This window comes from Mytilus californianus, unplaced genomic scaffold (assembly GCF_021869535.1).
Source record: "Mytilus californianus isolate M0D057914Y unplaced genomic scaffold, xbMytCali1.0.p SCAF_9, whole genome shotgun sequence".
NCBI lineage: Eukaryota > Metazoa > Mollusca > Bivalvia > Mytilida > Mytilidae > Mytilus > Mytilus californianus.
Window position 1 is genome coordinate 22,639,558 of NW_026262745.1, and position 24,695 is coordinate 22,664,252.

A 24,695-nucleotide genomic window follows, 5' to 3' on the forward strand; every position below is an offset into this window, starting at 1 on the left:
TACTTCTAAAATAAACTCATCAATGATACCAAATTTATATTTGATACGCCAAATGGCCGCTTCGTGTACATACGAATCGTATGGTGCGCTCGAAACAATATAGCTTGTAGACCAAATCTATTACGAATTTATAGATCAATGAAAAAAAAATCCCTAAAATGTGCAAGTTTTGCTTAGTCTATCTATGCCCTAGGAGTGGGCGAAAAGACCTTCCTGTTTTGAACTATTTTAAGTTTTTTGAACTACAGAAAATTACCGAATAGGGATATGACATATAAGCAAAGGAGCACTGCATACTTGGAAGGTGCTACCCTGGTAACGAAACGCCCTCAGCCATAGCATCGACCCAGATGTTGTAGCGCTTCGCTTACATACGACTCATCAGTAGTCAACACAGCAAACCAGTCTCTTCCATATTATTTGATCATCTGTTCTAAAATTTTGCAAGTTTTGCAGTTTTGGGTTTTAGTTAAAATATAAAATGCTGTAAAATTATTAAAATTCAAAATATCCTATAGTTAGAAAACACGTTCACGTGCGACAATTACTTTTATTGATTTTACAATATATATGGAAACTACTCAATGCAAAGTCAGAAACGAGGAAAGCAAGGACGGTCGATACTACGAATTTTCATTGCGTAAATTTGAGCCTGTGTACGTATTAAGGTTTTCAAGTTTTGCTTAGTTAATCAGGCCTTCTCTTTAATTTCAGAAGATGAATTGGTTGTAATTGAGTTCAGTTAATTGTTTTTAACGTTACATCAACATAAATTCGACAACGTTTGCTGGCTTGAATTTACCGTTGTTGGTGGTTAAGTTATAGTACTAGCATCGTAGGATAACTTATAATTTAGTATATGTTGTAACAAAAAAGCTTTATGATTAAGGCTTTTAATACGACAATAAGACATGGCACAATTATTTAAAAAATGATAGCAAAACAGTTTGACTTGTACATTTGTAACATGTTTGAACAACAACAACAACAACAAAACAATAAATTAAATCAGTCGAACTAAACATGTAAAGCTATCCAATCATTTTCATTTCTGTTAGAACGCGGTGTTTTATTTTTCCCATTATTTAACAATGTATGATCTTTTTCATCTTTTTCAAGTGATAGGTTTGTCAGTTTTCTGGTATCGACATTGATTTGTGATTCAATTATGTCCGCTTCAACAATATCTTGCAGTGCTTCTTCAGTTGCCTTTGTGATTTCTTGTTTTCTCTCTCGTTCAACTTTCGATGATCTACGCAATGCTATCTTCTTTTCAAATTCTTGTCGAAGGATTTCATCTTTCTGTGAGCTTTCCATTAACTTCTTAAAATCATCAACGCGACGTTTGAAAGCTGGGTTTCCGTCCATATGTTTAGCCATTAGTTTATGTAATTTGCCTCTAACTCGTCCAACCTCTGTCTTTTCTACATCAACTGAGCCATCTGATATATCCTTCATCATTTTAGCCTTTTGTCTTCTATGAATCATCTGTGCCTGCATCATTTCACTAAAATGTACCAAATAAGTTCAAATACTTAGCAATAAATCAGATTAAGAGTTTAAGGGAAAACGCACCGTTTAATGAAGAATGGCACTTATAAAACCAATTGTTGGAGATTTTTGAAGCAACGCCTGTGAAAATCAGATATAGACATGAATAGAACATTACCAATACGTGTCTTCTGTGATTAGAGTTTAAACTGTATAATTGAAACATAATCACTCAAAAAGCGGGTCATCTACTTTCACAACCAGACCAGAAGAATAGCGTTAAGATGAAAAATTAAATCTAATAATGACACATGTGCCATGAGCTGTATTTCATACTAATCTTAAGCCATAGTCATTTTATGTTGGCAAATTAAATTTGCTAAGAAACAGATTTATAAGTAACCGGCTTTTAATGCAATATTAAATTCATATTACAAGCACTTGAAACACACTTTTTGTTGTGTAGAAATAATACATACGCATATTCTATTTCTCCGCTGTCATCATCATCTAGTTTATCTATTAATAACTCTAAACAGTGTTCTTGTAGAGGAATTCCTGCCATCTGTAAATGAAAATACTTATATAACTGATCATTGGCACCATATAGATATACTGTAATTTCATTATTATTCAAGGGATAACAATTTTTGTGGATTTCGTTGGTATAGGTACACTGCAAAATAAATGTTCAACGAAATATGCATTTTTCTATAAGTTTGTATCCAGACTTTGTCAAAACTATGAAATCAATTATCCACGAAAATAAAATTTTGCATCAATCCACGAAAATTGGTATCAATGAAAATGAAAAAATCCATAGTATCGTATATGAAGGTTTTCATACATGGAACATTAATTCAGAATTTGAAATATAAAGGAAAACCATGCAGAAAGATAAAGAATGTATAACATTTAAAACGGATTTCTTTTTCAAATATTTCTGTATGAAGGTGTTTATTACAAAATATCTGGTAACATAAAGGTATATATATATATTCTGTGTAATGTAGTTATTACTCGTTTTGTTGTAGTATGGTATTGAATTGTTATTGGGGTTGTTTGTGGCTATACACTTACACGATAGAAAATGTCTGTGTCCAATGTAGATTTTAATCATGCTATTTGAATACAAAATCATAAACATCACCAACCTTGCTTTTTAAACCACAGGATGTGCGAACTTCCCTTACTTTACACAAAATATATATGGAAAAGGTAAATTTGCATTAAATTTTATTGTCACGAAACCATAGAGAAAAATAACTGTAAAATTTATTCTAAACTGAAACCATTGGAAACCTTTACTTTTAAATCTTTAAATTCGTTAATAAATTAACAACACGTGTTTGTATATATATATGCAAGATACAATAGCATAATAATTTTACATGTTACAGATGTCTGATTACAAATGAACATATTCGTATTGCTAGGTAATCAGTGCATTTTATGTTTGCAATTTTCAGTAAAAAAATATAACAATGGTTTAAGCCACCACAATTTTCTGACACCGAACAACCTCACAACAACGAAACATTTTCGTGTTTTACTATTTATCTATAGTAGATCTCAGATACGTGCAACAGAAAAATTCAACATTTTAAGCTTTTTCATAAACTTTCTGTTCTTATTGTGTCCCAGTTATTGTTTATCTATATGGTGATATCGGGTTTTTTTTTACAAATAAACACATAATTTGAAAGATGGTAAGCAAGACGTTCATACTGCTTCTAATCTATAAACTGCACTGCAACAATAAGATAAAACTTTTATATAAATAAATATATTGCCAAAAAGTATAAAAATGATTAAGGTATAATTTGATTTAGATCATTTGTTCATTTAGAAATATAATACTATTTGGGTTGGAAAATTTTTTCTTTAAGAAGTATAATCGATTTTGGTTTGGAACATTGGTTCGTAAGAAATATATTGTAATACTATTCATTTTGGAACATTTATTGTTTTTAGAATATAATATTATTTGGTTTGGAAATTTGGTTGTTAGAATTAAATATTAATATCTTTAGGAGCATTTTTTCATTTAGAAATGTAATATTATTTTGGTTGGAACATTTGTGCTTTTAGAAATGTAATATCATTTGGTTTGAAACTTTTAGTTTTTTTTTTTAAATACAATACATTTTGTTTGGAACATTTGTTTTTTTAGAAATATATTAATATCTGGTCTGGAACATTTGAGTGTAAATAGAAGTACAGTTTTCATTCAAATTATGTAAAATATAGTTAAAAAAAAATATGTGAAAGTATTTAAATCCTTTATCATAATAAAAAGTAATTTACTAGCATTGACCAAATATGCATATCTTTTTCTATCGAAGAATATTTCGATAATAAATTCAAGTTTGAAAAACAAAAGAAATTAATTGAAAAGAGATATTCGTATCTTCGTTATTTTTATTTGAATTTCAATTTTCAAAATAAAAAAGAAATTGAAGGACAAAAACAATCTAAGAAGTCAATCTACACTACAATACTAACAACACACAAGCTATTAACCCAACAAAACTAAACGCAGCCCATAAAAGATAGTAACCTACTTCATAAATACCCTGCAAAATAAAAGTCATTATATATGTATTGTAACAACCAGAAATTGTGTTAAAAGTTGCAAAAAAAACATAAGATTCTTTATTTATATTTGTCGAACATAATATGATTTATGTAAGTCAAAGATAACGTATGAGCTTTAAGGAATCTGTGTCCTTTACTGAACACATACTCAATCTGTATGAGTAAATAATGTAACTAGTATTATAAATATATTTACTGATAAAAAACTTCAGCGCGAAACATATATTATATACATGTTTTTGAATCCTATTAAACATACCCTGTATTTTTACAGTATCTTACAAAGAGTAACAAGCCACCTGAATGATATCAAATCTCAGAATCCAACGATTAGATAGAAGAATAATACCAGTGTGTTCCATATTTCGAATACTAGTAATTGAATTAATTGTATTTTTTATACCCCTATTGACAAATAAGAATGTTTAAAGAACTGGGGCCATGTCAATGAAAGTATCCCTAGCACGTAAAACAAAGCTAATTTAGGACAGTCCTATCTACGATTGTCCTAGGACCATTCTATAAGACTATCCTTACACAAATAACATACCATCAAGCCAGTTTTTATTTCACTTTTGTCCAAAGATTTACTTCCATCTTTGTCAAAAACAGAAAAGAGATCCGTTAGCCGGAAACCATTCATATGTCCGAATTCCATAAGCACTATTATAGGATTTTCATCTATTAGGGAAAGTTCATCATCATCGTCACCAGAACCATGAGCTCCACGAATTGGTCCATGAATAAATGTTATGTCCCTATCTTCTTTTAGTTTTTTCACATTCTCTGAAAATTCTTTCTCTACAAGCTGCGTCTAGAAAAGAAAATTAAAGTTGGAGAAAAGAATCCTCCATCGGAAATGACAATAGCTACATAAAGATGCAACCTTCGTATTCTAAACATTCTGGAGAGGACTTCCAACTGAACAGCTTTTATTCCTTTTGTGTGTTTTTTGCAGTTATGCGTGAATGTCATTTTATTTATCATATGCTATGGAAAAAATGGAAACAACACGTTATAAATTTCATGCGTTTGAAGCGCTTTTCTTGATTTACCGTCATCAGGAACGCTCAATGCCGAATATTTGAAAGCCAAGGATGAAAAAAAAACGAAACAGTTATATAACTAAAAAGGACCTAAAAAATGGCCAAATCCATCTAAGACCAACTTTGCCTTAGTGAGTTGAAACCTTAGTTTCTTTATAATTTCAAAATTTATAAACGATAATAGCAAAGGGACTGAATAAAGGAACAGTCAACGTTATACAACGATAACAGCACTATAACACACGAAAACCGACAAATGACAATGTGATTTCAGAAAGAGCATTAGTTGTAAAAGAGGGGATATTAAATATTGACGTGCTATTTTAGTTTCAAACATCATCATATTAACATCATAATATAAACATACAACTCTTTGTTCAATTTCACGATTACGACGATTCGAGTTACTTTTACTGTTCTCTTTTTTGAGAGATATTTTCCAATTGAGAGTAAGTCAAAAGTTGGTTGTTTTGTGGACTGTGAACTTTGGTCAAATCTTTGTAATTAATATTGAAATATGTCAAATAAAATGGGTGTATAGTGTTAAAAGATTGAAACTCCACTTATTGATTATCTTCAACTTGCAAACTTAATTACAATGCTTGGGCAAACACCCAAGTAAATTTAACATGCAAATCAAGCAAAATGTTGTTCTGCGTGTAATTAGAAAATAGCTTTAAAGCTGTAGCTAAATATGATTTGGTTTTAATGTATTTCTCGTCAATCAGGGGTTAGTTTTGGTCCTTGTGGTGTCTTTAAAGAAACAGAAATCTACATCCATTTCAATGCTTACTCGAATGTCAACTTTCTTCAGCCCTGAGGTAGGATTATCGTTGATAAAATCAAGGATCATCTGTGCTCCCTTTGTCGTGATAGGATTCCAGCCTAACTAAAACGAAAGATAGTAAATGATTATGAAAATGAAAACAAAGCCTGAAATTCCTGTCTTCTAGTCTTTTCAAAACTCATCAAACTTTCAATTTCCAGTCTATTGCAATATACAAATATTGTGACTTTAATAATTCAATTCTATAGTAGGGATAAATATTTATGTATAGTATATATAAATCAGGAGGTGCCTATCCGTTCGATGCATTGTACCATTATAAGCTCTAGCAATTCCAAAACATTTATACATTGTTTTCCCGAAGAATTAATTCGAATCAATATTAGCCACTTTATATATATATATATATATATATATATATATATATATATACAAGTCTAAATTGAAAACAACGTTCAAACCTATGATTGCGTTGGATAAAAACCGCAATTTTTATACGTGTGCATGCAAAACAAATTTCTTGGTAGAGTGGTCTAAATACAACACAAACAACATTTTCCAAAAGACCAAAAAAGTGAAAAAGTATATTTTAACAAAACGCATTTGACTAGCAGGTCGAACAACGGATGTTCTTAAACCCTGCTGACTGCCATGGCGATTGCCAAATAAACAGATCACCAGATGTAAAAATGGATCTTAATTTATTAATAATTTACCAAACAGAATACAATAAACTTGCGGAAAAGATGGTATACCGCAAACATAAGGTGCAAAAATTTGTACACCATATCCGGATTTCGACAATAAATGTCTCTTCAGTGTAGAAGTAATCATTTTGTACATCTTCGAAGTTGTAATCACAAACTTTTTGGAGACCAATCCTAACACGCGTAGTCGAAATTATAAGCATTATTTACAACCTTGAAATAATTGTGCACTTTCTTGGATGTGTTATCAATACAGCACAATTGTCATACTTACTCTACCATTTCTTCCTTGAGTCGATACCTACGTCTTATTTACTTAACCAATATTAACTATTGGTTAAGTAAATAAGACGTAGGGCATCATCATGTTTAAACTTTGCATTCCATCAAATCAAATCAATTATCAGGAAAGAAGAAGAAAAAAGATGGAAATACATTATGCATACCTTCAACACTTGTAAACTCTGATTAATTTTCATTCCTTTTAAAAGTTTCTCTAAGGCATCTTTGTTTATCCTGTTACATTCCAAATTCAGTTCACTTAAATATTCATTAAATTCTAAAGCTTTGGCAAGAGATTCACAACCACGTATTGAAAATCCGTTCCATGATATATCTAATTTCTTTAAACCTTGATTCAACTGCAAAAAATGAACAACAACCAAGTCATGTTTATTCATAAAACTTACACATTAAATATACATCTCCTTTATTTATTATTCGACACACTAAGATTTTTCGACTCCCTATCCGTATTTGACACAATTTTTGGTTTTTGATACTCTTCATCTTTGTATTTGAGATTGCCTTCCAAGTGTTTTGATTCTTTTGCCACCGATGATTTTATTTGAGATTGCCTCCCAAGTGTTTTGATTCTGTTGCCACTGATGATTTTATTTGAGATTGCCTTCCGAGTGTTTTGATTCTGTTGCCACTGATGATTTTATTTGAGATTGCCTCCCAAGTGTTTTGATTCTGTTGCCACTGATGATTTTATTTGAGATTGCCTCCCAAGTGTTTTGATTCTGTTGCCACTGATGATTTTATTTGAGATTGCCTTCCAAGTGTTTTGATTCTGTTGCCACTGATGATTTTATTTGAGATTGCCTTCCAAGTGTTTTGATTCTGTTGCCACTGATGATTTTATTTGAGATTGCCTTCCGAGTGTTTTGATTCTGTTGCCACTGATGATTTTATTTGAGATTGCCTCCCAAGTGTTTTGATTCTGTTGCCACTGATGATTTTATTTGAGATTGCCTTCCAAGTGTTTTGATTCTGTTGCCACTGATGATTTTATTTGAGATTGCCTTCCAAGTGTTTTGATTCTGTTGCCACTGATGATTATATTTGAGATTGCCTTCCAAGTGTTTTGATTCTGTTGCCACTGATGATTTTATTTGAGATTGCCTTCTGAGTGTTTTGATTCTGTTGCCACTGATGATTTTATTTGAGATTACCTCCCAAGTGTTTTGATTCTGTTGCCACTGATGATTTTATTTGAGATTGCCTCCAAGTGTTTTGATTCTGATGCCACTGATGATTTTATTTGAGATTGCCTTCCGAGTGTACTAATTCTGTTGCCACTGATGATTTTATTTGAGATTGCCTTCCGAGTGTTTTGAATCTGTTGCCACTGATGATTTTATTTGAGATTGCCTCTCATGTGTTTTGATTCTGTTGCCACTGATGAGTCTTGTGTAGATGGAACGCGCACCTGGCGTATCAAATTATAAGCCTGGTATCTTCGAGGAGTTTTTTTTAAATCATAGTTATGTATTCTATAGTTAGTTTGTTTTCATAATGTGATAAGGAAATAGGTTTTCAATTATTTGTGAGACTTTCAGTAATCTGATAGTACTATTTTAGAGCAATGAGGGTGCGATTTTCGTAAACAACTGGTCTAAAATCAATACTTTCATAGCAATGAAAGTCACATAAATAACATGCAGTGTCAAACCAATGTTAAAGCTTTTGAAGCAGCAAGACACAGCACTTAATTCAATGATAAACATGGATGCTTGAATTCAGAAGGTCTGATAATGTAAAAACTAACAATCCAAATTAATATATAATAATGTATAAATCTGGATTTTTTTGTAATTTTCAATTTTTCTCAATACTTTTTAACAGATTTCTGAACTTTTAACACATTACTCATACATAGCTAAAACATTTTTTTTCATTTACAACAAAATGTTATCATAATGAAAACGAGCATCGTCATGTGTGTCATCCAGGTCTAATTTATTGAAAATTTCACATTATCAGACTTTCTGAATTCACGCGTTCATGTTTATCATTGAATTAAGTGATATGTCTTGCGGCTTCAAAAGCTTTAACATTGGTTTTACACTGCATGTTATTTATGTGACTTTCATTGCATGCTATGAAAGTATTGATTTTAGACCAGTTGTTTACGAAAATCGCACCTTCATTGCTCTAAAATATATCAATAAACCTTAAAGAAATGAAGAAAATATATAAAAAATCTCATTGTTAAAATATTAAAAATAACATGTTTGCAGAACTATAAAAGAAAACCACTTAATTCAGCACTTGCGACTGGTAAGAACTGAATTATGTTTTACAAGAAGACCTACAAATGTCGGTTATGATGAAGAAAAGTTTTATAATCGCTGTATTATTTCTCGATGAACTTTTTTGGATTGTTGTCTTAAAGTCATCCAATCCATGATATGCTCTTCCCGTATTTATGTATTCTGACTATACACCTGTAACTGTCGTTCGATTGTTACTCTGTCTATGTCGTCGCGATGTTTCGATTCCTACACGTGTAAGTATATTTATGTATTCTGACTATACACCAGTAACTGTCGTGCGATTGTTACTCCGTCTAAGTCGTCGCGATGATTTGATTCCTATACGTGTAAGTACTTACTGCTAATCCATTTGCAATAGCATCAGCACCATCAAACCGTAAATGATTCCAACTGAGATCTAATTCTTCTAATGTATCGTTGATTTCTGAAAAAATATTTTTGAAACGTTCCTGTGCTCTTCATTTGATTTATAAATTGTTGACTACATATACAACGATGGTAAGATTATTTATCAGGGACTAACAGTTCAAAATCAGTGTTGATGATGCCAATGTCAGTGAATACGACCTCAAAAATATTTTTTTTGAATGCGATTTGTAAAAACAACAGAATCGGCCATAAAGGGACAGACGAAACCGTGAAATGTAAACAGTGCCAGAGGGATTTGCATTATTCATAAACGGAACATTTACACTATGAAACATTGTATTCTCTTATATTAAAGAATTTTGTATAAATGCTGGCTTCGAAAAGAAATGACTAATTATTAAGTCTTTGAAGCAGACCAAGAAGTAGTCTGCATGAAATTTCTAGCAGTCATTTGGCATACAAAATATCTTATTGTTTACTGCAATATCAAACTTCAAATTTTAATTAATCGAAAATCCAAGTCCAGATAGACGTAAAAGTCAGATACATTTGTATTTGAGTGTATGTTATACCGCTGTACTATCATCTTCTTCTGTTATACCGCTGTACTATCATATTCTTCTGTTATACATTAGCATGGCTTCAGAATAACATGTAAACATAAAGATTAAGAGAGAAAATGAAATGCACTTACTTAATGCGTCGCCTATGACTTTCCCTCCAAACTCACGAAATTCATTATGGCTTAAAGTTAGTCTTAGTAAATTATGTGTGTCCTACAATGTACAAAAACAATTTTACAAATGTTATGATTTTTTTCGCATTTCACCATTCTTTAAACGTTAAATGTCAGCATTCATCAGTGCATATATTCAACATTGGGAGTTTTTAGTTGATAATATCATAATACCTTAATTTTACAGTCACAATAGTAATGTGCATATAATTTCAATTGATTGGTATTAAAGTGAGGTTGTATGCTTACGTAAAGATCGCTTCAGATAGAAACTTTAATTCTACTAATGAGGTTTCCAGACCTAATTAAAATACTACTGACTGATGAATTGCTTAGTATTACGTTAGGAAATCAATGAAACATAAAATCCATGAAGTCCACGAAGTATATTTATGAATTTTCCTATTGTTATGAAAGACGAATTCCTAAAAGTCTGCTTTTTTACGATTATACTTATTTAGCAAAAAAGTACACGATTTCATTAATTTTAACAAAAATATCTCGATGGTCTGGGCTAAAGAAAATTACAAAAACATTAAACATTACGTCAGAATACCTCCATTGATCGATAACAAATCGCACAACCACTCATTGGAGAGGAAGAGGGTGAGCTCTGAAAAGGTAAACTTCTCCTTCGATGCTTGCATCGTGTGTCTTGTGATCAATTGGCAAGTGTAATTGAGATAAAGTCCGGGGAAAGAAGTCTAATTCAAGACAAAAACATTTCCACTGACCTTAGAATATATAAATAGCACCCGTAAATCAATTCTACAAGATATAGAGTCAATTTCCTTGAATTTATTTCATTTCGACTGAGGGTCATTTTAAAACAAGAATGTGTCCATAGTACACGGATGCCCCACTCGCACTATCATTTTCTATGTTCAGTGGACGGTAAAATTGGGATCAAAACTCAATTTGGCATTAACATTAGAAAGATCATATCATAGGGAACATGTGTACTAAGTTTCAAGTTGAAGTCCAATTTCAACTTCATCAAAAATACCTTGACCAAAAACTTTAACCTGAAGCGGGACAGACGGACAAACGGACGGACGGACGGACGGACGAACGAACGGACGCACAGACCGAAAAACATAATGCCCCTCTACTATCGTAGGTGGGGCATAAAAAGTATCTTCACTAAAATTCACTGTAAAACAGCATCATGTATGTATTTTGAAGTTCTTATACAATTATGGCGAATCTCCCAACATGATTTCAAATTTTGAATGCCAAAAGATGGTTCAAAACTACAATTTTGATAGAACTTGGTAAGTTTTTGGTATATCCTTCCATGCAAAATTTTACAAATAAACAACCGAAAAATACTATATCTTAATTTTGCCTTCAGCAGCAATATTACATCTGGGATCTGTTCGCGAGGTTGAATTAATCGTCTGTTCAATATGTAACCACCAAAATTAATTGGTATTAATAAGGGGTATAATTTTTGCGCTAAAAAGTCATCAAATTATTATTAATTTTTCGTTAAATTGTCCCGCGCCAAATCTGATTATCATTAAGACTGTTGACATCTTACCTCGAACAGTTTTCTTAAATGTATTGCATCAAATTCACGAAAACCATTTCCTAGAAAATGAAATTAGACAGAATAAATTTCATATTTTTAACAAAGTGTATGCTTATAATCTTACTCGTGTCTCAATTTTTATAAAAAGTAAAACTAGGCATAAAAACAAAAACGAAATATTTGATGTATCTTTATAAACGACATATGCATTACAATCTGAATGAAATGAGATGTGGGGTGGGGTATACTTTAATTAAATAACAACCCCAAGACACACACAAAGACGTTTTGAGAGCATCTTAGTTTTCATCAGTTGAATGGTGTCTCTAAATATGTCTCGGGTCTGTTAGATTTTTTCGTCGTTTTTCTTTTTTGCCATTTTATTGTCTGTTTTTCTTTGATGTATGAATGTTATTGTCCCTTTGTCTCTTTTTTAAAGCTTTAAAAACACACTGGCTAGGACGGGTTACCAATGTCCTGTATTGGTACACAGAACACTGTAGCACTCGATTTGTGTGTTCCATCGAACGAGTTTACCTTGGAATTCGGTATTTTGTTATACTTTTCACTACTACCATTCGATGTCAAGTATCTTCATAGAAGAAACTTTTCTGCTGGTGGATTTCCCCCCGAGGGCATCATAAATTTGGTTGCTTTATGCATGATAGACAACAATACAAAGAACATACCGGCCAGGACGTCGCCCGGGTTACCAAGGTCATATATTGCAACATCGAAAATTGTTGCACTCGGTTTGTATGTTCCATCGAATGGAATTTACCTTGGAGTTTGGTATTTTTGTTATATTTTTTTATTGATAGATATTGTTACACCATTGTTCTCGTTTGAAATTATGTAAACTTTCAAGATAAAATCTTACCTGAGAGATTCAATGAAGTAAAGTTGTCTACCTCTACTGCTATATTCACAATGTATTTAGCACCTTCAATACCAATCTGACTGTCCGATAAGTTCTTCAATATGTCAAACAAAACCATTATCCCAATGAAAAACAGTGGAATTTGTGTGAATCTTTTTAGATGTGTCAATTAGGATTTTATATATCGAACTGATGTAAAAAGCTTTAGTAACGGTAACAGATTTGCCTGAATTTTGTACTTGTTTCAATAAGATTTTTAACATAACAAACTGCTGCACAATATAAGCAACGGATTTTGCTTAATTTCTTTAATTTTGAAAGAAGGTTTTTGACATAACAAACTGCTGCAAAATCTTTGGTAAACGGCAGCGTATTTTGCTTAATTTCTCTATTGGTGCAAGAAGGTTTTTGATATAGCAAACTGCTGCAAAAGCTTTGGTTATGGCATCGGAATTTGTTTTAATTTTTTTTTAAAGTTGCAATACGGTTTACAATACAACGAACTGTTGCAAAAGCTTTGGTGATCTAGCGAAATTTGTTTGAACATTTTTATATGTTGCAATAAGGTTTTGGTATGACAAACTGCTGCAAAAGCGGAATTCAGTTGAATTTTTTACAGGTTACAATAATGTTTTTAATATAACCATGGAAATATTATATTTCATTTTACTTCCATGATTTAACAAACTGCAACAAAAAGCTCTGGTCTTCATATTGACAATGTTTATCGTAATTAATCAAAACATTCAATGACAGAATGCTTAAACGATTAATAAAAATCAATAGGCATATTCTGAATTTGTGTAAGGGAACTTACTAAATCAGTAATGATTCTGTTATCTGTTAACATTTCAGCTATATATAAAGCACCCTTTGGTCCTATTTCATTGTCTGTCATATCTAACATTTGTACTGTTGGATTCTCCTATAAAATACCAACATACTGTTAGTTTTATACTTAAAAAATCATACAGTTTCAATTTCACTGAAAAAATCATACAGTTTCAATTTTACTGAAAAAATCATACAGTTTCAATTTCACTGAAAAAATCATACAATTTCAATTTCACTGAAAACAAAATGTAAGAAAAGTAATTTAAGTGAATATTGTTTTAGACATTACCCACATGGTGATGATGCAGGTGAAAATATTAATATGGTAACACAAAGATAAGTTTGTTTTTATTGCTGCTTTTTCAAATTTGTTTTGTTTGTTTATTGTTTTTGTTGTTGTGCTAAATTATACTTTGACCTCAAAAATATTGGAAATATTTCGAAATATTTCATGTAGCTCCCTGATATTCAAATTCCTAAAGTTTACTTACTGAAAATGTCTGCATGGGCAAACTAAATAATGTCCATAGGTCTTAATTTATTTGTTAATTGAAAGAAAAATTATTTAAGATGAGAATACTAGTATATGTATACTAACAAGAAGAGCAACAGACATTGTTTTGGCATCCTTTGGACAGAGCGAACGATGCCTGACGGATACTCTCTTTTTTGACAGTTCCCGGATGAAGGATGATACAGGTGAAATATTTAACATTTTACACATCCGCCGATATTGGTTCTCACAATATGATGCTTGATGATTCGAAATATGTCATGTAGCTCCCTGATAGTCCTAAAGGTTACTTACTGAAAATGTCTGCATGGGCAAACTAAATAATGTCCATAGGTCTTACTTTAATTGTTAATTGAAAGAAAAATTATTTAAGATGAGTATACTAGTATATGTATACTAACAAGAAGAGCAACAGACATTGCTTTGGCATCCTTTGGACAGAGCGAACGATGCCTGACGGATACTCTCTTTTTTGACAGTTCCCGGATGAAGGATGATACAGGTGAAATATTTAACATTTTACACATCCGCCGATATTGGTTCTCACAATATGATGCTGGATCCTTATCTGATCTGGATTCACTTTCCTCCTCTGAAATGTATGTATTTTGTTTACAGATTAAATAAAAGTATTTTAGTATGTGATGGACGTTATGGAATTACAGAGTTCAGTAAATAAAATTAGAATAATTAGTGTTTTTGAATTTTTGATAGTTGTTTTTCTTTACTTATTAAAATTCACTGAGGCAGGAATTAAGAATCCTAGTAAATATTTCAAATGGGTACATCAAAATGTTGCAATTTGATTGGTTATCAAGTTTTAAAGAATGAATATTTTACTAATAAAGTTTCGTTATTTTCATTTTGGTTTTGGGTGAATCTTTACATATCACAAATGTTTTATACTACGAAAAAACAATCTATCAGAATACATAATCAGATTCTACACCTTAAACGTTGAATGATAATCTTTAACGTTGAGATGAAATTGCTCACAAAATGCAACTATATAGTAAATCTAGATCTCGCGTTTTCGTCAAAATACAATATATTTAAGCTTTAATTGTGCTGAATAATATTGTAATAGAAAAATAAAACATAAGATAAACACCAAGTATGTGCCAAAATCAAAATGCCAGCCAGAACCCTCTCTATTCTGTGCAATGAACATGTAAAGTGATGCGTACAACAAAGAAGAAGCAAAACTAAATCGCATTGTAATATCAAATAAAAACGGTTAGTTACATCAACAAAACTGTTAAATTTTACACTATAATGTACAAAGCCACACCATTGTTTAACAAGAATAGTGCATGTATATGCCATCCCCACAAAGACCGATAAAATATTCAAATGCAAAACAAATGTATACGATTGACTCCTCCTACTGATGACATTCTAGATGCCAGAACAGGTGATGGTGAACAACTTTCAAGAGACGTAGTCACAAAGCTTTCTTCGTAGTCTTTAAATGTTTGTTTTGTGTCTGGTTTTGAACACGGTTCTAGTTCAACTGAGTTTGTCCCTGTTGCCAAATCTTTTAAACAAAGAACGATCATTCTTAAAGTATCAAAACTCAATAAAAGTTACGAACAGTGACGCACCATTTGTCCTCAAAACGGCTGGCGTAAAATTTTGAAAAATAGAATAAAACAAAAACGAACAGTTAAAGTAATGAAAAAAAAACCCGAGTTTTATGTTTACATAGCAACATCGAAGATTATCTAATCTAGACTTCATTTTAATGTTTTAACCAAACTTAAACAAAAAAGTGTTCGTCTGAATGTAATTATTTAAGCATACCATCAAAGTCGAAATCATCGTTGAACTCGTCAAACAAGTCTGTTAAAGAAGTATTATAGGTGTGTAAAGACGATTCACAGCCCCCGTATTCACTGTCTATTAATGACGCCTTTCGTCGCCCTGTCCGACGTCGTGTAATGATGGCACGATTTGTCTTCCGACTGGCAACCTTCGCCTTGTTTCTGTATTTGACCGCCATGACATATGGTGATGCTGTCTGTGGTCTTTTAATAAGGCTTCGGTTGTCATTCTGAAATACCGAGCAAAGTGTATACAAATACCATATGTATATAGATAATATCTTTCGAAATAAACTAGGTGGATATCTTTTCAATTACCAGAGTAAGAGTGCTCTGATGTTCAATATATTTGTCCAAGTTTGCTGGTTGCCACCCTACGTTGTCATAATCGTCAAATACAGAAGGAAAAAAAACTTATTTCTGAAACATCAAATAAATATAATAATCATACAATTCGACAGGTACTTGAAGAAGGAAAACGTTTTAATTAAATAATTTTAAAATGTTTTTAAATTAAATTGTACATAGAAAAACTCACGATTTATTTACTTACATTGTCATATTTTCTTATATTATCTTCGAAACTAGGACTATTCATTTCATGATATCCGAAGTCAGGTGTAAAATAATCAGAATTATCGAATATATCAATATCTTTAAATGCATTTAAATCCATTTTCAAAATATTGTTATTTTTTCACCCATTTAGACTCTACTTAGCTATAGAACAAATGATATAAACGTTACAGAAATTTAACAAGAATAGCTTATAGCTGCCTTTGGTATTGATTTAATAAAATATTATTAATAAATCATGTTTTAGTGTGTAATACTATTAAATCTCTCCTATATAATTGTCAAATGTATACACAATGTTTCTTCTTTGTGACGTCAATTTGGAAGTGTAAAATAAATAAAAACTGACGATTTTCCTTTTTTCGAGAGATAATTCTAAAAGTTTGATTAGTTTGGTCATTGATTGCCTTAATTGATGCTGTTAACTTATTTGTCAGCATTGACCACTGAAACATCTATTCAAGTTCAGTATTAAACATCCATTTAGGTGGTGCAGAAGAGTCAATTAAATCATCAGTGGATCTAGTATAATAGATATATATTGCCAGGAAACAACGCAGTGTTATGAATAGTTCGTAATTGTCTCTGATTTCCGGAACAACTGAAGATAACCTTTTTATAATGGATACCGTTTGGCCATTTAGTAATAAAAAAAATTTAACAATGACAAGTCATTGAAGATATTTTAACGGAAGTTCAGCTTTCAAGACTAGTGGACTTGCCTCTTTTTTCTGGGGCTCTGTAAATAATTTTAAATATGCTTCATATAGTACAGTTTGTATATAACAAGCAGAAAGCTTATCAACTAACTGGAATGAAAAGAAATGAAGAAAACATAATTAAAATTTCATCACATCCACAATAGAAACAACAAAAGAGAGAACAGACAGCGTAGATGTCAGCACCTTACATATAAAAACCAATTCAAACTCAGGTCCAAATCAATACCAGCACATACTGATAAGTTTGGATAAATTCTACTTAATAATTACAAAACGAAGGGTTTGAAATACAACAGAAAAAGTTGATTGGCGAAGGTCCATAATCCACAAAAGCGTGTAAATATTAATTTGGTTTACAATATGAATTTGAATATAGGGTGTTGCTTGGTATAAGTCAATGCGACATCCGCCAAACGACATAAAAACCAATAGACATATAAGGTTACTACTTCAACAAAGTTATGTCAAGTTCTTAATCGCCTCAAGTCTAAATGTCTTGATAGACAGTGACTATCAATGGTCTGCCTTAGACACATAATTCTCAAAAATAACAATAACCATTTAAGATGGTCAAACACTGACTAATGTTTAACCCCGCCACATTCAGTATGTATGTGCCTGTCCCAAGTCAGGAGCCTGTAATTCAGTGGTTGACGTTTGTTTATGTGTTACATATTTGTTTTTCGTTCATTTTTTGTACATAAATTAGGCCGTTAGTTTTCTCGTTTGAATTGTTTTACATTGTCATTTCGGGGCCTTTTATAGCTGACTGTGCGGTATGGGCTTTGCTCATTGTTGAAGGCCGTACGGTGACCTATAGTTGTTAATTTCTGTGTCATGTGGTCTCTTGTGGAGAGTTGTCTCATTGGCAATCATACCACATCTTCTTTTTTATATTATGACATAGACATGAACATGTTGCGGGTTAAACTAGTTTCTCGATTTTTGTTTCTTCATAATTTAGATTAAATAAATATTTCATGTAGTAATCACAAGTTAAACCATGAATAGCTTCATCTTATATTTCATTAGAAATAGAAACAACACAGCAAGATTAAGTGTTGTCTTGATTGATTTGAGTGGTTTTTTTTACGGCCTTTTGATTTTGATGTTCCCGGAAATTATATGTATGTAGCCTACCATCGTTTTGGTCTTGAGGGTACCAGATTTATTTTCTATCAACATGTAGTTGTGCGTACTGTTATCATTACGATGCAGTAATTTTAGTCCAACAAAAATAATTTCATGGATTTTTTTTATCAGTCTTAATACATTTGAATGTACAAAATTATATTATATAACTTTAAAACCTTTTACAAAGTAGCAACGAAGCATTTAAAGTATCAGAAGAACATATCCAAAAGTAAAAATATTATCTACCTCAAGTTGTCATTTTACGTTTTTGTTTATGTTGTTGACTTGCTGTCTTCTTGGCGCAATTATAAAACATAACCCCCTAAATATAACAAGTATCAAATTTCAGTAAGTCAAACTGGTTTAATTAATGTTCAACCAAGAACAAGTTTACAATGAATGACTTTGAATGTCTTATTGAAAAATGTTTACAGATATGACAACTGATCTCTATGTGTGCACACGTATCAAATGACAGGAAAATAAAGCTTATCATTTGACTTAAATTTTTACTTTGAAATTATAATAAAACAATATTTGTATAAATACTTGATCTTATTGTAAGATATTGTTGTTTCAGAATACGATAAACAAACTTCCTGTTGTCTTTGTCTTTTTGAAAGGAAAAAAGAAAGAAAGAGAGACTGAGAGAGAGAGAGAGAGATATGGATGGAGACAGGGAGAAAGATCTGGAAGGAATGAAAAAGAGTGAAAGGGTAAATAGTCGATGCTGACGATCATGATAATGATTGATTTATCAGTGAACGTCCAGCGGCAATTATTACATGCATATCAGGACAAAAACAGGTTGATGTCACTAGGCAATAGTACACAGGAAGACATGTCATCATTCATGATCACATTATTCTGACTCAGAGCCTACTGGTCTTTTCTATTATTAGTATTCACCTGAGCACCTGAGATCATCACCACTTCCCCCCCCCCCCCCCTGTTTTTGGTGGAGTTCGTGTTGCTCTGTCTTTAGTTTTATATGTTGTGTTTTGTGTACTGTTGTTTGTTTGTCTTTTTCATTTTTAGTCTTGGCATTGTCAGTTTATTTTCGATTTATGAGTTTGAATGTCCCGTTGGTATTTTTCGCCTCTCTTTCACACCGAATCAGGTCGAGTGGTGAGGGGAGAAGGCAATTATCAGAGTTTTTGGTTTGATCCGACCAGGGATCGAACATACGACCTCCCACACTCGAGGCTAGCACGCCTACAAATGTATATGATATGTATTTTTTATAAAGAATCCTGTATTTATACGTAATTTATTGTCGTTTCGGAAGATGAGAAATAAACTTCTTGTTATCGTTATCCATTTGAAAGGAGAAAGGTAAGAAATGGAGAATAGGAAAATAGGAGGATTGAGAGAAAAGGAAAGAGAAAAAGGTCTAAGAAGACATGTACAGGTGGAAAAATGAAATAAACTCTGAACAATGACATTTGACAAAAAAGAAAGGGGGTCTAGGAGAAAGCTATTTACAAGTTTGTTTCTAGCACCCATCCCCGGGGCAACACACTCTTACATCAACTATGTGTCAACATATCAAAAAAAATTCAGACACACTCAAAAGTAAATTAAAAACGAAGGCGAAAAAAAAACAAAATTAACTGAAATAGTAAACATAAAATCCTTCATTTCGACAGGAAACATGAATGCTAGTGTGATTTCAATTTCTACAATGTTACGTTCGACCTTCGGTAAAAAAAATATAATACTATCGAAATTCATCGTTAATGGAACACTATAAAATTAATTGGTATTTCTATATCAGCTGTCAGATATAAATGATAATCTTAAATGTCACAACTTCTTAACTTGAATATCGTTGTTTCTTTAAAAAACGAAACATAATACTAGGGATTTGAATATTTCAAATCAAAGGTCGCTTATGATTTAAACTTCTTTTACTTTTTTTAAACACAGAAATTACGTTTCAAACAATAGTATCAAACAGACATTATGTCCTTATTAAGAAAAAGTGTTAGGAGTACGAATGAAAACAATCTACTAGTAGATACTAGTTAAAAATATTCAGATTTTGGCCCTATATGTTAGACCTGGTTTGTTATTTTTATGTCTCTCACTGGGTTTACAAATACATAGATTTAATGTTTTTTTCTTTTTATCTTTTCCTAATTTTTTTGTAAATACCAGCGTTACAACATTTATTTATTTTTATTCAAAAACGTAATGAACAAAAAATAAAACAGCAGAAGAAGAAATGGACTATGAAGAAAATAGCCAAAGAAGTGTATTTCTGTAATTGTTACAAGATTGGTCAATTTCTTAATGGTGAAGAAGAATAGAGGATAGCCGAACATTAGACATTAGATATTTTTACCCAATCATGGTCCCTTGTCAGGTAAGTTGCATAACTATCATAGAACAATTGATAACAAATTATAACTATGGTAAACCTGTGTAAATAAACATTCTCTATCCCACACTACCATTCTTACTTTCCTACTTTGAAGTATTGTCGTTCCCTATTGTTAATTTTTCTTTTTATGGATGTCCACAGAATGAAAACACTTTTCTATAGTGTTTGTATTTTAAAGAGTTCAAGAACTTGATATAAAGCAAACAAACGTATAATTAATGGATGTTATAGAAATGTCCTCTGTGACATGAAAGTACATATTAATTTTAATTATGCTTCTACTTAAACTTTTGATCGTTTTTCAGAATTAGCAAATCTTAATGAATTTTTGTACTAGAGTAATATGATCTTGGAGTCACGTTTACTCTAGTCTTTCATTTCCCTTTCGATAACATCGATTTTTGGGAAATGTCAAATTCACCAAATTGAAGTGTATCTTATGGAAAGTGACAATGTGTAAAAATGCAAAAGATTTGGCTTCATTTATCTTCCAGAAAACAAAATACGAGAAATAAGTAAACGGACGAACGACGGACGAACGAACGGATTGATCAATAGGTATATACTTTTATTATGTATTTAAGATTGTGTCTCATAATGACAAACGAAAATAACACTTTTAAATTTCGTGCATCCGAAGCGCTTTTCCCTTTTCGCATTTATCAGGAACAATCAAACACAAACATTTGAAAGCCAGGGATATATAGATACATAAACACGTGATGAAAGCCAGGGATATATAGATACATAAACACGTGATGAAAGCCAGGGATATATAGATACATAAACACGTGATGAAAGCCAGGGATATATAGATACATAAAAACGTGATGAAAGCCAGGGATCTATAGATACATAAAAACGTGATGAAAGCCAGGAATCTATAGATACATAAACACGTGATGAAAGCCAGGGATATAAAGATACATCAACACGTGATGAAAGCCAGGAATCTATAGATACATCAACACGTGATGAAAGCCAGGGATCTATAGATACATCAACACGTAATGAAAGCCAGGGATCTATAGATACATAAAAACGTGATGAAAGCCAGGAATCTATAGATACATAAACACGTGATGAAAGCCAGGGATATATAGATACATAAAATCGTGATGAAAGCCAGGGATATATAGATACATAAACACGTGACGAAAGCCAGGGATATATAGATACATAAACACGTGACGAAAGCCAGGGATATATAGATACATAAACACGTTAGGAAAGCCAGGGATATATAGATACATGAACACGTGATGAAAGCCAGGGATATATAGATACATAAAAACGTGATGAAAGCCATGGATATATAGATACATAAACACGTGATGAAAGCCAGGGATATATAGATACATGAACACGTGATGAAAGCCAGGGAATTATAGATACATAAACACGTGATGAAAGCCAGGGATATATAGATACATTAACACGTGATGAAAGCCAGGGATATATAGATACACAAAAACGTGATGAAAGCCAGGGATATATAGATACATAAAAACGTGATGAGCTGTGTGACCTAACTTAGATGACAAATTTGATACCGACTTTAGGAAAGCAAGATTTTGTATCATACCTCAGATATTCTAGAAATAGGAGTCCTTGCTGCTGACATTTCTCCTGCTATATCCATATTTAAGTTAACAAAAGTTAGAAATTTTCATCCAAAATCAGATCAATTTATTTTTAATGGTTTAACAGACATATTTATTTACTGTCCATTCAATTGTTTCAATGGCATAATGAAAAGTTATTCTTGTGATCAAGATTGTCATTTGATCTCAGTTATGTTTGTGTACAGTTTAACCGTATAAATAGTCTTCTTATAAATTTCTTGTTTTACGTAGTAAAGATAAGTTATATTATGGAAAATTATAACACAAGTACAGAAGATTATTAATGTCTAACTAATCATGCAATCTGTACGTAATCACGATGTCCCTTTTTATCTAAAATCAACTTTTATTTCTGTCATCTTAAGATACAAATGCAATGAATCGCGTATCCTTTGATAATATTTCCGTTAATTATACTAAGGGCATTCCCATACTCTTTATAAAATATATCTTATGTTTGTATTCAAAATAAATTTTAAAATCGTATGAACTACCAGTATTTGTTTTTAGAATTATGCATTATCAATTGAAATGTCCATTTAAATCTCTGACTTAAATTTTAAAATGCATGAATGTGTAAATTTATCATTGTTTTTTTTTTTGTATTGACGGATTAAAGGTTGGTTAACGACCCTAAGCGGATATGGATAACGATTATGAATAAGACCATACAATATATATATATTTATGCAATGCATTCATCATTAGGATAATACGCGAAATCACAAGAAGGAGGGTAGGTACTGGATTAAGATGTCCATTTTCAAAATTCACATTGTCAATTGATCAATTGATAAAGTACATGCATATAGTCATTGCTAATGTTGAAAAAAGTAAGTGAACGATTTCCGTCAAGATGAATAGTTTTCTTTAATTTTTTTGCCAGTCAAATGCTGTGCATCAGCTAGCTCTAGAATTTCAATGGTCAATGTCATTACAGATTGATAAATTCCATTGTGTTACTTTGCAAAATTGAATTCTAATGAAGACAAAATCATTCAAAATGTATATGTATAAATATCCATTTATTTTGATATATCAATTTTGTTAAAACCAGAACGCATCTTAAAATATGTAAGATTCTTAAAAACAGTGATAATAATTTTAAAAGTTTCCGAGCAAAATTTAACTCTTTCATGCCATTACACTTCCAAACAGGTGCTTTCGTAATCAAAAAGTAAAACAAACAAAAAATACCGACCTCCACGGAAAATTCAAAGCAGAAAATTCTTTATCAAATAGCAAAATCAAAAGCTCAAACACATCAAACGAATGGAAAATAACTGTCATATTCCAGACTTGGTACAGGCATTTCTTTATGTAGAAAATGGTGGATTAAACCTTGGAACAATATATCTAATATATATATGTTCCTGATTAAACCTGGTTTTATCGGCGCGGGACGTTTGCGCTTTTTTATAGGACATTTGCGCTTTTTAAAAACGGACATTTGCGCTTTTACAATATTTGCTTCTTATGACATCCCTCCTATTTTATCCGGGCTTAGGACCGGTAGGTTTGACCTGGCAGAGTTAAAGTCATAATTTTCATTAAAAGTTAAATAGTCATTTCATAGCACATTCGTGTTTAAAAGTCATTTCATAGCACATCAATATAGTTATATATAGCTAAAAGTAAATATTCTAAAGACAAAAAGACACGTATAGTCATCACAATGATATCTGAAGCTTAGACAATGAACAAATATAGCTCTTGTAATCTGTCCGGACTGGTATTTCGCCCACATTTTAAATAAATATTCTAGTTTCACTTTCTAAAATCTTGACTGAGGTCCCTGTTCATCAATATAACGAATTTTGACGTAATTAACCGACTGTTGTTCAATGATAAGAGTCCACCGTGACATATACATTGTTTTTCTTTAAAGACAAGAATACAAACATGACAATAGCACAATAACGCAATGGCGGGAAGTATAAATACCGAGCCACGCCAGAAGTATATTACCAAAAATGGACTAGACAGTAAAGGTTAAAAATATACAAAACCAATAAAAAGGACATATAACACGGAATTAAAATGATAAACAACGTCAGTACCTAGAATCTATACTTCAAGACCATCGTGTATTATTTTTGAAGTTGATACGGAATATTTATCAACAAGGTCTAGGTATCTTCCGATGAACTTTTTTTTTTAGAAAAAAGACGAGACGTTCTTTGACATAACCCTGGTTCGTCAACTTTCTGCTCTGACACTGGTGACGTATTATAAAGTCAGAGTAGCAGCTGCAAGCTCTTGAATACCAAATGAGTTGGGAAATTTATATCCCATATGCAGGTGAAGTTTGTATATCGCTGCTAAGGGGGAAATTTAAAAGCAAAAAATTCTATCTGTGGTAAAAAAAAATT

The 24,695-nt window shown here is 31.7% G+C and overlaps 1 protein-coding gene across 1 annotated transcript; it reads right to left on the bottom strand.

Annotated features, from left to right (window-relative positions):
* Window positions 1–877: 877 nt before the first annotated feature.
* On the bottom strand, window positions 878–22,450 carry LOC127714476 (leucine-rich repeat-containing protein 74A-like). Its single transcript, XM_052220533.1, has 14 exons — window positions 22,284–22,450; window positions 15,861–16,110; window positions 15,430–15,594; window positions 14,459–14,649; window positions 13,527–13,634; window positions 12,710–12,803; window positions 11,839–11,888; window positions 10,254–10,335; window positions 9,529–9,614; window positions 7,076–7,270; window positions 5,929–6,024; window positions 4,640–4,903; window positions 1,971–2,056; window positions 878–1,507 (listed from the first exon to the last, which is right to left on the bottom strand). The coding sequence occupies exons 1-14, from the start codon at window positions 22,338–22,340 to the stop codon at window positions 1,018–1,020; spliced, it is 2,214 nt and encodes a 737-aa protein (XP_052076493.1). The 5' UTR covers window positions 22,341–22,450; the 3' UTR covers window positions 878–1,017.
* Between the last annotated feature and the right edge of the window lie 2,245 nt (window positions 22,451–24,695).